The sequence below is a fragment of the Crassostrea angulata genome, chromosome 6 (genome assembly GCF_025612915.1).
Source record: "Crassostrea angulata isolate pt1a10 chromosome 6, ASM2561291v2, whole genome shotgun sequence".
NCBI lineage: Eukaryota > Metazoa > Mollusca > Bivalvia > Ostreida > Ostreidae > Magallana > Magallana angulata.
This window is the reverse complement of record NC_069116.1, coordinates 13,999,126-14,014,040: the sequence shown is the minus strand read 5'-3', so window position 1 is coordinate 14,014,040 and position 14,915 is coordinate 13,999,126. Positions and strand designations below refer to the sequence as shown.

General features: G+C 32.3%; 1 protein-coding gene across 1 annotated transcript in view; it reads right to left on the bottom strand.

The window, feature by feature from the left end:
* Positions 1-403: 403 nt before the first annotated feature.
* The window catches only part of LOC128190295 (neprilysin-1-like), a 30,795-nt gene continuing 16,283 nt past the window's right edge, over positions 404-14,915 (bottom strand). Inside the window, exons 6-21 of the mRNA XM_052862311.1 lie at positions 14,341-14,520; positions 13,972-14,058; positions 11,802-11,926; positions 11,607-11,709; positions 9,601-9,720; positions 9,353-9,451; positions 9,194-9,271; positions 7,955-8,055; positions 7,638-7,696; positions 7,116-7,167; positions 3,086-3,153; positions 2,191-2,321; positions 1,979-2,044; positions 1,781-1,876; positions 1,058-1,134; positions 404-711 (exon numbers count right to left, since the gene is read on the bottom strand). Coding sequence (XP_052718271.1) covers positions 612-711; positions 1,058-1,134; positions 1,781-1,876; positions 1,979-2,044; positions 2,191-2,321; positions 3,086-3,153; positions 7,116-7,167; positions 7,638-7,696; positions 7,955-8,055; positions 9,194-9,271; positions 9,353-9,451; positions 9,601-9,720; positions 11,607-11,709; positions 11,802-11,926; positions 13,972-14,058; positions 14,341-14,520 — 1,542 coding nt within the window. The 3' untranslated portion in view covers positions 404-611. The remainder of the gene's footprint in view (positions 712-1,057; positions 1,135-1,780; positions 1,877-1,978; positions 2,045-2,190; positions 2,322-3,085; positions 3,154-7,115; positions 7,168-7,637; positions 7,697-7,954; positions 8,056-9,193; positions 9,272-9,352; positions 9,452-9,600; positions 9,721-11,606; positions 11,710-11,801; positions 11,927-13,971; positions 14,059-14,340; positions 14,521-14,915) is intronic.

Sequence of the window (14,915 nt, the reverse complement as noted above, 5' to 3'; positions counted from 1 at the left end):
AGCAAAACATAAACAAAAGTGCTGTACACAAAAATAGACTGTACATCCATTGATAACTGAAAGCAACAACTGAGAGAGAAGTACAAAAGATACATCTGATATTAAATCATTAATTAAAAAAATGTTATGTTTACAAATAAATTACACGCAACACAACCGTTGGGGTGTTTTACATTGTATAGAGACGTGGATGAATATATTTACAAAAAAGTATCAGTGTTACTCGCCACTGAATCATATAGACGTGGTCCCCATGTAACGAATAACACAAACAATCAAACGTTGCAAAGTATCCTGTTCAAATATTTCAACAATGGTGTTTTCATAAAACTTTATACAGATAATCGACGTGTGTTTAAAGGGGCTACATCACTCTTAAATATATTGCATTGAAACATACAGACAGTATTGGTTGTCGAATATGAGAGACCAAATACTTGGTTGTGATACGCTAGCAATGCTTCAAGATATTAGACAAAGTAGTCCGTCCTCTCTTACATTGCAATTCAAAACTCGTCGCTTGCTGCCAGTAGCCATCGCTAAATCAGCGCGTGTCTGGCATAAAAGGAAGGGCTCCCCTGTATACTGAAGGGAAGTGAGTACAATTTAGGTCACCAAATATGACACTTTTTTTCCGGGTTCATCGGACTTCCTAGCGGACACTGGTAAGCCTCAGAGAAATCATAGGAATTAGACAATGGACCCAGGACCCTACAAAGTAATATACTAGTAAATAGTCTGCTGGTACCGAGAGTTATGAACACGTGCATATCGGGATGATGTCGGGGACTAAAGTTTTGCAGTCGATTCATTCTCGTAAATTCATTTTTTTGCACACAATTTTTTTTATTTCTATAGTTTAAATTACAAAAATTCATGAGTCAAACATCTAGTACTATTAAAGCAAATTTCAATAATGTTTACGTATATATAAATGATTTTAAACGTAAGCAGCAACAAAGTTTTGAAAACCAACAGAGTTACTGCAAGAAGCCAAGATGAATTATCCTTCGTGCTACCTGATAATGGACATACATGAGAGACGTTGAACAATCACCTGATAGATCCTGGACTATGGACAGACGTCCGAATTTTCTCCAGAGCCTCCTCGTCACGCATGCTTCCACACCAAATCTGAAAAAATCACAGATTTGATACAGTTCAGAAATTTGTCCATTTTGCATTTATATTTAAAATTGCACATTTTATTACAAGTATTTTTGTTAGTTATGGTCTTTTGTGCATGTAATATTTTGCTAAAATCTGTGCTTGAAGGTTTGTGTCATTTTTACCTGAAAAGGAGCATTCAATGGAATCTCAGGCAAAATTTTCATTTAAAATTTATTACACATTGCTATGGAGTGTAATTTTACGAGATATCAAAATTGTCACATAACACAAAATTTACTTAATCTAAAATTCAAGTAGTGTTCTCATGTGAGGCACAATTGCATTCGTGTTATTTGATAAAATATGTATACATTGACTCTTTTTTAATGATTTTTGTATGCAGTAAAGTCAAGGCAGTAGGATAACTGTACTTGCTAACATCAGGATAGGTGATTTTAAGATGTGAAATTGATTATCGATCTTTATTCTAATCGTTGTCAACAATAAAATGTGTTCAAATCAAAGAACATATAGTATTGGCTGAATAAACTGTAAAGGAATAGGCCGTAATATCTGAAAAATTTCAACTGAAATAAATAAGGTATTCATATGACTAATTGGGAAAAAGAAATCTTTACTACTAAAGTAAAGAGAAGTATAGGTGACATACCTGTGCGTAGTTAAGGAAAAACAACTGCTGATGCGTCAATCCGATTCCTGGAAGGTCTTTTTCTGGACCATACTCTTCTAACCCTTTTTTGTAGGCCTAAATGAAATTTTGTTAGACGTGTCTTTTGATAGTAACCCTAGTGCTGCAGTAATCCCTTCTCTACGAGACTATTTCTATCACGTTTTTTTTTATATTTACCCGATAAGCTTGCTTCAGTCCACCATTGTCGGCAATATTTTCGCCTTGCGTGTTTTTCCCATCAATCTACATTCAAATATTAAAGCAAACTGGTCTTGATTGTTTTCATTTCAGTAACATTTTTGAAGAATATCATTTGTTTGGAGAAAAATTCATTTTACTTTTACCACAATTGTAACCTTTCTGTCCGAGCATTCATTGATTGAACCTACATTGAGGCCTATTTGCTCCAACTTGTAGCTGGAATACTGGTCAATCATGCACTGGGCTCGCTGTCTAAAAGCGTCTATCGTCTCGTTTTTCCACCATTGCTTCAAATTACCAGACATGTCGTACTGTCGACCTTAATGAATATCAATGGATATAAACTCCTCCATCATTGTTATATATTGCACCATCATGCAAACATTTATTCTTGCTTATTCTTTATCAAATCAATATACATCAAAACTCGTTGATAGCGAAGATCGAGAGACCAAAGAAAAGGTTTCGCTGTAACCGTAATTTGTCATAGTTAAGTCTGCTGACAGTATTTTAAACGACATGTATAAAGTTAGAAGATTAATATCCTTGGATTAACAAAAAATGTAAATATAATCTTTTTACTTTACGATTTTAAAGTTTTCTATGCAACACTTGAATCTCAATATTTGATTAATTCATTACATACGTACTAATACATCTTAAAAAAATTTATGTATCTTCAGTGAAATTTGTCATGAAAAATATTCATTAAATAATAAGATAGATTAAAGTTTGCTAACTGGGATCTTGAAAATACATGTACATGTACTTCGTTATAGTGGTGTTCGTTATATACGGCAATTTATTAGATAGGTTTATATAAAAACTTTGCGGGGACATTAGTAAGAATTCGTTATAGTCGTTAATTTGTTATATCCGCGTTCGTTTCAATCGAGTGTTGCTGTACCTATATATTTTATATTCCTAAATGGAAACTATAATTGATGTATATTATTCACTTCAGTGTGGTAATAATTACTACTGAGAATCTTCTTAATGGAAATTATGGCAGCGTCTTCATAGCTTACAGACAAATGATTTCTCAGAATTCATCAATACCGATTAACATTCCGGTTCACTCACCTTTATCATCAAAGCCATGTGTGATTTCATGCCCGATAACTACTCCAATGCCGCCATAATTCAAAGATCTGTCAAGAGGAAATACAAAATTACATAAAAATTGGAAACTAAAGAAGCTTAATATACATGACTTTAAGCGTAAAAACCATCCACGATTGATCATCTTTGAATCCCATTTCATTCTGTTTATCAGTTTGAGTTAATAAAATTGCTTGAGAATTTCTTTTAAAAGGGGAATTATGCAATTGTTAACACTCTAAACTCGCATTATTAAACATATTTCAGATTTTATTACTACATAAAAGTCAAGTTTTGACTTATTAATGAAATTATTTAATTCAATATAGAATTCAATTAAAAGACATAGTTCTTAAAAGTTGTATTTCTGTTGTTTCTGTATATCTACCAATACAAGGAGGGTTTTTTTTTTTACATAGAAACTGCATAAAAAGTAAAAAGTATAATCTTAAAAATTGCTACAGTGTACATGTAGTTATAAAAAGGCAATCGGTTATTAGAACGCAGTTCGCAATTGAATAGTGAACTGCGTTCTGCAATTCGCAATTCAAAATTAAGAATTCATATTTGGGGCCCGAAATTTTCAGGGGCATCTACTAGTGGTATTTCACTACCACTGTGAAAATATGGTGATGCAGCTATCTCTAGTTTTTAAGAATCGGGCTTTTATGCAATTGAATAGTGAACTGCGTTCTATCTAGAACGCAGTTCGCAATTCAAAATTTAGAATTCATATTTGGGGCTCGAAATTTTCAGCGGCATCTACTGGTGGTATACCACTGCCACCATGAAAATTTGGTGAGGTGGTCTTCTCTACTTTTTGAAATTTTGGACTTTTCGCAATCGAATAGTGAACTGCGTTCTAGAACACAGTTCGCAATTCAAAATTTAGAATTCATATTAAGGGCCCGAAAATTTCAGGGGCATCTTCTAGTGGTATTACACTACCACTGTGAAAATATGGTGATGCAGTTATCTATAGTTTCAGAGAATCGGGCTTATATGCAATTGAATAGTGAACTGCGCTCTAGAACGCAGTTCGCAATTCAAAATTTTGAATTCAGATTTCGGGCCTGAAATTTTAAGGGTCATTTAATAGTTGACCACTTCTTTCATAAATACACATGTATGGTGAAGTGGTGATCTCTAGTTTTTGTGGTATGAGGCCCTTAAAACTTAAATATTAATTATTTTGTGATTTTAAACATCGGGCTCGGAAACATCGAGGGCCCCTACCCTTGACCCTGAAAATTTATAAACTATTGATCTTACTGAAAATACACATACGCTAATACTGAATATTTCTCTCAACTTCTTTCAACTCTATTAAATCTCTAAATTTATCAAACTTTGATTTTTATAAAGATCAATGTCATGAAAGATAATTGCTCAAAACACAAAAATGAAATAAATTATTCTTGACATGACATTCGATATTTTTTTTACTATATTATGGAATTAGGCTCAAACAAAAATGGACTTAAACCAAAAGAGAGGAAATTTTGTTTAAATTTTGCAGATTTTGTTTTCTGCTAAAACATTTTTGACAGTACTTCACTATTAAAAGTTAAACTTTTAAATTTAAGTCAATGTAATCTTGCATGTGTTTTGTTGGTATTATCTCAATCATTAAGATAACCACATGAAATGCAATGCAAAAATATATTGAAAAATGCTTAATAACGATAAAAGACATCGTATCTCAACATTTTTATCATTGACATATTAATTTTATACCGGGAAATGATATCAATATAATTCAATTAATGTTTTTGTATTTCATCATTCAATTGTTTGTTTAATTGAATAAAAAAGTGGACGGGATTTGAAAACTAATAGAGGAACTTCGAGCTGTTTTATTAGTAATAGTGAAAAAAGGAGCAGACCCAGAAATATTTTAAAAGAGTAGTGAGGGGTGATGAGAAATTTAGATGTATGAAGTACATGTTCGCTTGCAGGGTTTTTTCCAGAGGGAGTGGGATTTGGGGCTGCATAGAAACTCCAGTTTGTTTAGGAGGTCCAGGCGCCGAAGCATTCAGGGGCTCCTAAATTTTTTTTAGATTTGATTAAGTACAAACGAAACCGTGAAATAAGCATCTGCATTGGTGTTCCCGTGCTTCTTGAAAACCAACATTACAACCAAAAGATGCACAAACATATTTACAGCAAACCCTTATTGATGTAAAATGTATATATATATTCCCCCCCCCCCAAAAAAAAAACAACAAAAAGACAACTGACGTAAAAATTTAATAATATCTTCAGTTTTACAATATGGAAAAGTCTTACACCCAACATAATTAAATGTTTTTCATCTCATTTTATATACTAGTCCCTAAAGCGAGCCGATACCCGCAAAAATACAAAAGAAAAATTGTGAAATTTTATTCCCTCAGTCATGTTTTGACGTGAACCCCCCGAAAAAAAAAACTTGTTAAGAAAACATCGATGATTCCAAGCCCAATGTTTAAAACCCCATTATAATGGATAGTGTTTTATAAATGGAGACCCGAACCTCAATAACTAGAGATGACCACTTCATGATATTTTCATAGTGGTAATGGTATAACATTAGTAGATGACCCTAAAAATTTCAGGCCTAAAATTTGAATTCTAAACTTTGAATTGCGAACTGCGTTCCAGAACACAGTTCGCTTTTCAATTGCAAATAAGCCAGAATCTCAAAAAGTTGAAATGATTACTTCACCATATTTTCAAGGTGGTAATGGTATACCACTAGTAGACGACCCTAAAAATTTCGGGCCACAAATATGAATTCTAAATTTTGAATTGCGAACTGCGTTCTAGACCGCAGTTCACTATTCAATTGCAAATAAGCCCGAATCTCAAAAAGTAGAGATGACCACTTCGCCATATTTTCAGGGTGGTAATGGTGTACCACTAGTAGATGCCCCTGAAAATTTCGGGCCCCAAATATGAATTCTAAATATTGAATTGCGAACTGCGTTCTAGAACGCAGTTCACTATTCAATTGCAAATAAGCCCGAATCTCAAAAAGTAGAGATGACCACTTCACCATATTTTCAGGGTGGTAATGGTATACCACTAGTAGATGCCCCTGAAAATTTCGGGCCCCAAATATGAATTCTAAATTTTGAATTGCGAGCTGCGTTCTAGAACGCAGTTCACTATTCAATTGCAAATAAGCCCGAATCTCAAAAAGTAGAGATGACCACTTCACCATATTTTCAGGGTGGTAATGGTATACCACCAGTAGATGCCCCTGAAAATTTCGAGCCCCAGATATGAATTCTAAATCTGAATTGCGAACTGCGTTCTAGATAGAACGCAGTTCACTATTCAATTGCATATAAGCCCGATTCTTAAAAACTAGAGATAGCTGCATCACCATATCGCCATATGATAGACCATTGCTTAAAGAGTTATCAGCCACCTTTGCTATCATTGTATCTCACCTGTCAGGTGAGATATTTACCTTTCAAAAATAAATTCCTATAGGAAAAGAATTTTTCCCATAGGAAAAACAATATTCCTACAGGTATTTTGAAATTTCCTATCGGAATACAAGAACTTCCTAGAGGAAATTCAATTCCGATAGGATTTGATAAAATCCGATAGGAAAATTTAATATCCTATTTTTTTTTTTCAAAATCTTTCAACTACATATAATCTATGAACAATAAACAAATAGATACCTAAAGGTTTATTTTGTCATTTCGTTAAGATGATAATTTCCTTTTTTTATCTTTTTAAAAAAAATGAAGATGCATTTATCTTAAATAATATTAAATGCGATAAATGATGCTTAAAATGTGAGAGCTATAACTAAATCATCAATGGTAGTGCCAAAACGATCCTGTACTAAATTAATTTGTTTTAATGATTTTTTAATAGTTGAAACGCTGTGCTATCAACTTTCAAATGCAACCAAAGTAAATTAAAGGCGGCATGAAATTTGTTTAACAATAAACAAAGGGTAAATAACCAAAGCTGAACTGCATGTACTTGAAGCGAAAGTGAGTTATCTTACTTGGGGAACTTGTCGCTATAAAATGGAGGCTGTAGGATCCCGGCTGGGAAAACTGAATAAAAAAGAGAGGAAAAGACTCAAATAAAATATAAAAATAAAGATCATTCAAAATAAGATGGCAAGGACTTATATAGACGATGTTTGCTGTCCAATCCTTTTATGTCTCTTCTATTATAACATATTAATTTAATTTAGACATATTTTATTGATATCCAAATGGATTGGTCATTATTCATATGGATTATGAAATATTGTTCAAAAAGGTTAAATACATTGCTATATCACATGTGCATTGCTAAGCGATGTTATTACTCGCTAATTTTTATTATTTTCGACTTGGCCTATAAGAACAGTACATCTCTCTCCATTGGTTTAACAAGAAATAATCTGGCACTAATATAGCTTTAATTAACAAGTCTATTACTTTTAAAATGATATTTCCAAATGACATAAAGATAAATTTGTCACTTCATTATAGGATAAAAAATCATCTGATAAACAGCTGTATATGACTGCGATTACCTATGTCGTTCGTATTGGGATTGTAAAAGGCATTCACTACCGCAGGGTCTTGCTCCCATCTGCAATTGGACAAAAACATATTGTATAACTCTTAATATAAAAAAGATTCACTGAGAAACTCAATAAATAGTCCACGATACTGTATTTATCATATGTGTCATGTTGTAAATTTTGAATTTACTGCCACCCGGTAAATTCAAAATTTACAACATGACATATGCATGAAATGACTTAATAAATGATTTACTTTAGAATATCACATTTGTTGTCGATATAATTTCTGCCATTTTCTACAGGAAATAGAATGTTAGACTTACTGGTCCTTGTCGACAGTTTTTCGGAGCTTGATCATCGCAGAATGAACCTCAAACCGTTTGGTATTGACAATGTTTGAAAAGTAATCAGATCCAACTTGAAGCTAATGAATAAATGTGAATATCTATATGTAGACTACATACGTGTATCTATGACACGTCAAATTCACAAAAAGAACTAAACATAGTTTCACAGTCGAAAAGCTAGGTTTATCGACTGTGAGCTATAGTTTACGACCCGTAAACTATAGTTAACGATTTTTAAACTATAACTTTCATCTGTAAAACCATATTTAACGGTTGTAAATTATAATTTACGAATGCTAATCTAAGTTTAACTGCCTGTTATTAAACGTTAACAATAGATTTTGCTGGTAAATATAAATCAACATATGCTAACAGTAATATACATCCGTTACCTTAAGTTTAGAGTTGTTAATCAGTTTCACAAATAGTGAAACTATATATACAGATAAACTATGTTTTGCAATCCCAAATGAAAATTGTTTTCTGTGTTAATTAAAGTTTACAATTATCGCGTTAACCATGGTTTACAGATATAAGATATAGATTGACATCCTTAACTATTATATAGTTTACGATCCGTAAACTATTATTAATAGTCAACAGACGATAAGCCTAGTTTATCGGCTGTGAAACTATGTTTAGCTCATTTTGTGATTTTAGCGTGCCATAAACATCATAAATTGCATGGACATTTTGGGTAGTTCAGATAGCTTATATCTTTCGTATTACATTTTTTTTATTTGGTAGGAACGTTACTTTATGTCATTGATGGAAAACAAATATACGTTAAAGATCTAAGTTTGTGCTTTGTCTTTTTGTGTTTGTCTTTATTTGTAAAACCAGCATATTTGAAATAAAAATAAAACATTGAAAAAAATTTGCGTTAATGGAACAAAAGGAAGATGAGTAGTACACATTGGTGAAGACCATCTTCTTGTCTACTTCATTTACCTCATTCTTACCACAATCGGCAAATTCACATTTTGTAAAATTAGATCACTTGTATCCAATTATATTATTGTTTTGCTTCTACCACCCAAAAACTACCTTAGTTACTTTATTGTTTAAGCTAGTTCTGAATGTAATACTTTTTATAGTTATCTTTTTTAAAGTACTATAGTATCTACTGATTGTATTCAGCCGACAATGGCACATCGTAAATTATGTAATATACATGTATTGTAACTGTCTTAAACGAGTTACAAATAGTCTTACCTTTTCGTATTTTTCATTAAGTTTGGATTCGTTTTTAATGAAATCAGGATACCCAATTCTTTCATTCATAGCATACGCCTAAAACGAGATAAATGAATTATATTTATCATTTGACAACAAAACTATCAACACTTCAGTTAAAAATATAACTTGACTTACCTTGACCCTTGCGACCTTTCGCGTAGACTCGTCCATCCAATCATTCTCATTTAAGAGATCGTTAAAGGCTTCCCTTAGATTGTGAATCATGTGCAATGCCTAATTATAAAATTAAACGAAAGTTTAGTTACAAATTGACGTAATCAGAACTTTATTACAAGTTATCATTTGTGGCAATATTATTGATAATATCTTTGATAGAAAAATATCAAAGTTTATTAAAATTAAGCATTTCAACTATTACTCACAGCGTCTTTGCTCTCTTTTTTAAAATTCTCTCGAATAAACATGGCGCCTACTGCCATCCCCATTTCTTCATTCGTCAACTCGACGCATTTCTGCCACCGAGGCTTATCTCGAGTTATTCCCTGAAAAATTACATTTCCATCTAAATCTGTCTTAATAAGCATAATCTCAAAGAAGTAAAATTATTTTAAAACTAAAAGACATGTTCACGAAACATGTTCAAGATATTCTTTAATATTTATCCAAGCTCTGGGGAGATTAAACTGTATGACAATCGCCCATTCGCCCTCTTTCGTGGACAGGTGCTACTAACAAAATCTTTTACCTCACAAACTATATACATAATAACAGCCAAATTTGGTTCCTACAATCAACATTTATTAGAGGGTCTGATGTATTTTAGATTGTTATACTTTCATGTCAAATACTGAAATCTGATTGGTTCAGACGCAGTTCATAATCCTTTCTATTACCCTCAGCGTAAGCAACGCATTTAGCAACGGGTAACATTAATCAAAGTACTGAAGAACTGACGGGAGTTGATTTTGTCGATGTTTATTTATTCTAAAATCAATGATATGTTATTTTGCATGACAAGTACATGTATACGTAGTTTCTAATTTGAATCACGCATATTTTTATAATACGAATTTTTTAACTTTTTCGACTAGAATGTCGAGAAACCTCCATATGAATCATGTTAAATAATATTTAAAGATAAATTAATTCAATCAAACTATGTATCAGTGGTAGAAATATTTCTCGAAAATTGTATGGATCCAAGCAATTATTTTATATTGAACTCTAGTCTCGTTCAACCAAACGCTCGGCAGACACCGTAAATCTCCGACAATGGTTTCCGGAGACAGCCGAGCGTCGAGTTGAACGAGACTATATTGAACTCTGGCGTAGGAATACATACGACTACAAAAAATATTTAAATTGTTCGTACCATTTAAATCTGACTATTTTTAAGGTATTTGAATAAGTTTCCTTGAAAAACAATGCTTAAGCATACATTACATCGAATTCATCAATTATTTTCAAGAACTAAGTCTTGTCAGGAGCAATGATTTGTGCTGAGGTCCAAACACTGTTTTACTTTCGGTTTGTCCGAGTGACTGCATAGGAGAGTTGATTAAAAATCAACTCCCAAAAATTGTTACATGCGCGAAAATTATGCGCGTACGGTTCGCTGTAGAATTCACGTTATTCCTATATAAAAGAAGTGAAATTTTCTTAAAAATTAAGACACTCCGCTTCGCGTCGGTTGACAGTGGTTTTCTCGGGGTGTCAATTTCAACTGTTACCCTCCCAAACAGGCACTATTTATATACTGTTTTTTTATTTTGTAGAAATGTTGATTGAAGATGCATTTGTCTTATTTATTTGCATCACTATATGTATATGACGGTTTTCAGTTTGTAAATATAGAGTGCAACTCGAATCAATAAATTTTTCTGCCTTGAATACTAGTTAAATATTTGAAAAGATATTTTGTTCAGTTAATGTTTCCCAAAAATCACAAGCGGTCGAATTATTGCAGTCTTATTCATGAAATGCTAAAATGACAGGAAAAAGTTTATTTGGTGACTTTTATATTAAGGACCTTTGGACCAGACTGAATATCATGGAAATATTTGATACGTACATCTATTCAAGAAAGTATCAATATAATTTTAAGTTTATGTTGAATGGACACACGGCAAACCACGTGTGGTAGGTAAAGGAGCAGATCCAATATATATAAATTCCAATGAGATCAAAGTAAACATGTATAATGATATGTATAATGCAAAAGTATGATGTTCAGGTAATATAAGGCACTTGTTATACATCTGCCATTATTAGTTGGTTAAATGCTCTAAAAATAAAAAAAATTGTCATTGTTAAAAACAAGTTTGTAGGAATAAGCAAGTGCCATTGATATTCTTCTTTTATTCCAGGATCTAAACTATGTCTGACAAATTGATCAGGTGTATAAAACCAACTGTCTACCTGTACACACCTGTGATCGGGCTCTGTAGTTCCGCCGGACCTTTTGATATACCTCAGGTAGATCTGGCATAAATTCCAACACAACTCTCCAAACAACATAGTTTGCTATTGTTCTGAAAGTTAAAAGAGTTGATTTACGATGTTAAGATTCTCAAATTATAGAGTCAAAATTTTCATATTTGTGAAGAAATCTCTTTGAATGTACCTTTTATCAGTCTTGGACAACAAGTCTGCTATATCTTTCATGTATTCTGGCGCAAAGGATACAAGTTTTTCATCATTGCTTAGGGAATAGGGCAGGAACTTTGAAAAGTATTGCATCCATTGAAACTGAGAAAAAAAAGTTAAATACATCTACATGTACAATATAACCAATACTATGACAATGTTGAAACAAATAACACAGTTTACAGAGTAGAGGTTTTTATTTAAAAACAAGTATGATTAATGTACTCCAAAGGGAAACAAACGGTAAAATCGGACAAATAAAACATGCATTATAATAAAAAAAAAAAAGACGTCAAATGATTATTTGGTTTGGTTTAATTTGTGTTTACATGATACCAATAGTTAGTGATTATATATTGTGCAAGATATTTGTACCAAAGATGCAAAAAAGGAACTGATAGGATTGTAAAAAAATTGATTTACTTTAAAGTATAGTGTATAATTGCTAATATGATATATAATCTACTTTTTCCTTCTATACTAACTTTCAGTAAAAAAAAAAAATAACAAACTTCTAATCGAAATCTTTCTAGAGCCATGGTTCGTTACTCGTCATGTAATAGAAATCATGTAATTGAAATAGAATCAGTGTCGCATACATTTATATTGACCCATATTGACATTACAAGAGCAATGTAGTATATCATTGCGATATTGCAAACTAATTTAAAGACAACTTAATTCAATTGTCATACAGTTGTAGCTAATGCCTCATCTCATTTGGTATGTAGATAGAGTTAATCCAAGTCTACAGTTCACTTTAATTATTCGGTCACGTTCTAATTTACTAAAACATATCTTTTCACATGAACAGTACATCTTAACTGTCAAAATGTATTATGTTCACTTTGTTTTACATTTTATTTCGTATGACTTAATGGTAATTTACAATTAAGCTTTTGTATAATATGAGTTACCTGTACAGTATACTCATTATCGACTTTTTTAAAAATCACAAAAAAAGATTTTAAATAAAAAATAAAGTTTGATTAGTGGCAGATCCATCACTTATGATACAAATCGTGTACCAAACGCAGAAACTTAGACGCTTATTGAGCATGTTATTGCGCTGATTCAAAGACAAAAAACTTGTGCAATCTACAGATAACAGACAGGCGACGAAGCAGCAACAAAAAGAACATAAAGAAGGCGAATTTCAATTTAACACTAAACGTCAACACGTTATGACAAACGCATGCAATTATAGATAAAACATAAAACTATCAACGGTATTAAATTCAAGAAAACTCCCTCTAAAACCATTTACAAAAGAATCAAATTTTAGAAAACAGGAAATGGCTTTTGATAAGCCTGATCCGAAAGCGTAAACTGGGGTTTATTTTAGAAAATTCTATTTGCAAACACCCAGTTCATATTAAGAAATGTCTTCTATTTACACACAATCAAAGGATCGTTGTTCTAATTACTGTCAAAAATAGTACAGCCTGCTATCAATCTTTTATGTAACCGTTCAATAGGATTTCTGACCTAATTACAGATAAACAAAACGTACCATCAATTCTTAATCAGGGTCGATCATGTATGTCAGTGTTAATGTCAGATTTCTTTTGAACTTAAGCCTTTCTTTTTTCGAAGTCAATCTAAGATATAGCTAAAACCGACCATCAAAAGAGTACGTTTCCAGAAATAAAATTTGCGATGAGTTTTATTTTGAAACAAAGATTTTTCACTCATATTCAGTAGAAAAATCCGCTTTATTTACTCTCTAATAGGAAAAAACTTAAAGAGTAAAAAATCTGTTTCGAACAAAAAGCTAAAGTTAAAAAGGCCATTTTTCTTTAATTGTGTTTGAAAAACAGTGGAAAACCTTGTTTATCTTCTTTAAGGGATAATATCTTTTAGGTTTTATACTATAACGGCCGATGTCTTTGTAGTTAAGTCTAAATGCAATTAGTATTAACTAGAAAACGTGGAAACGGAATCTGCCCTTGTCACTTGTAGGACAATCATGACAAATGGCTGCAATATCTTCCCGTGTCCTTGCTCGGATTCTGATTATCAGCAGTCATATCAAGAAAAACAAACTTGTTATTCACCAAAATTATTGTGGTTCAAGGAAACCAGTGCAAAATTCATGAGAAAAACAGCCCCTGGTTAAGTAGAGTTACTTCCCTCTGTTTACTTACTTTCGGAACATCTCTCGCAAGATCTCCAATAGACATCTTATTGTAGATGGCACCAGTGTCATGTCGCTCGGAAGACGGTTTGGTAATCTTAATTGATAAATAGTATTCATGAAAATCAGAAATTAAATTGATTTAAAGAATTCAAGATAGTCTTCTTTATTGAAATATTATTTCTCTACTCTATCAATATTAATTCAAAAGGTTGACTCAGTTGAACACCACATAACATAAATTGACTGTTCCGTGTACGTACACGAATATTTCGTGTATAAATATTAATGATCCCGAAGTTTTTTTTAACTATAATTATGTTCTCTATGTTACGAAAGTCAATTTTCAGTAAAAGATTTTTTTCCTAGTGATACTTGCATTAGCGATCTTTGTTTCAAACTGCAGCACTTGATACATGTCTCTCTCGGCGTCTGTCTGATTGGCCCCGAACAGAACGGCCGTGTCCACCATGTACTGCAGATAGGCGTGGATGTAGTCAGACACCCGGTCGTTAAGGTAGTACTCCCGGCTCGGCATCCCAAAGTCAGGCTGGTCTATCTACAATAGCAGGACGATGACGAGACATTGCACCAAGATATCGCGCTACTTCGATTGCTATGTAAACCCTTGACTTTGCCTAAGACAAGTTAATCATACATTAGAGGAAATTTTGTTAGTGTTTTGAAACGTTCGACATTAGTAATGAACAAGAAATCTGGATATAGATGCATTACAGTATCATTTTAATTATGTTTATTCTGATTTGTTCAAATTATCCTTCAAATTCAAATTAAGGTCAAAGAATTCCTTACATGTACAGAAAAATCCATTTTATATCAATTTCCTAAGCCTAGAGAAACATGAGATAAAGGTTGAAGTTTGTAATTATTTCTTATTTATGGTTTTTAACAACACTACTTCAATATCTTTGTTTTCCACCCTTTTTTTTAAAT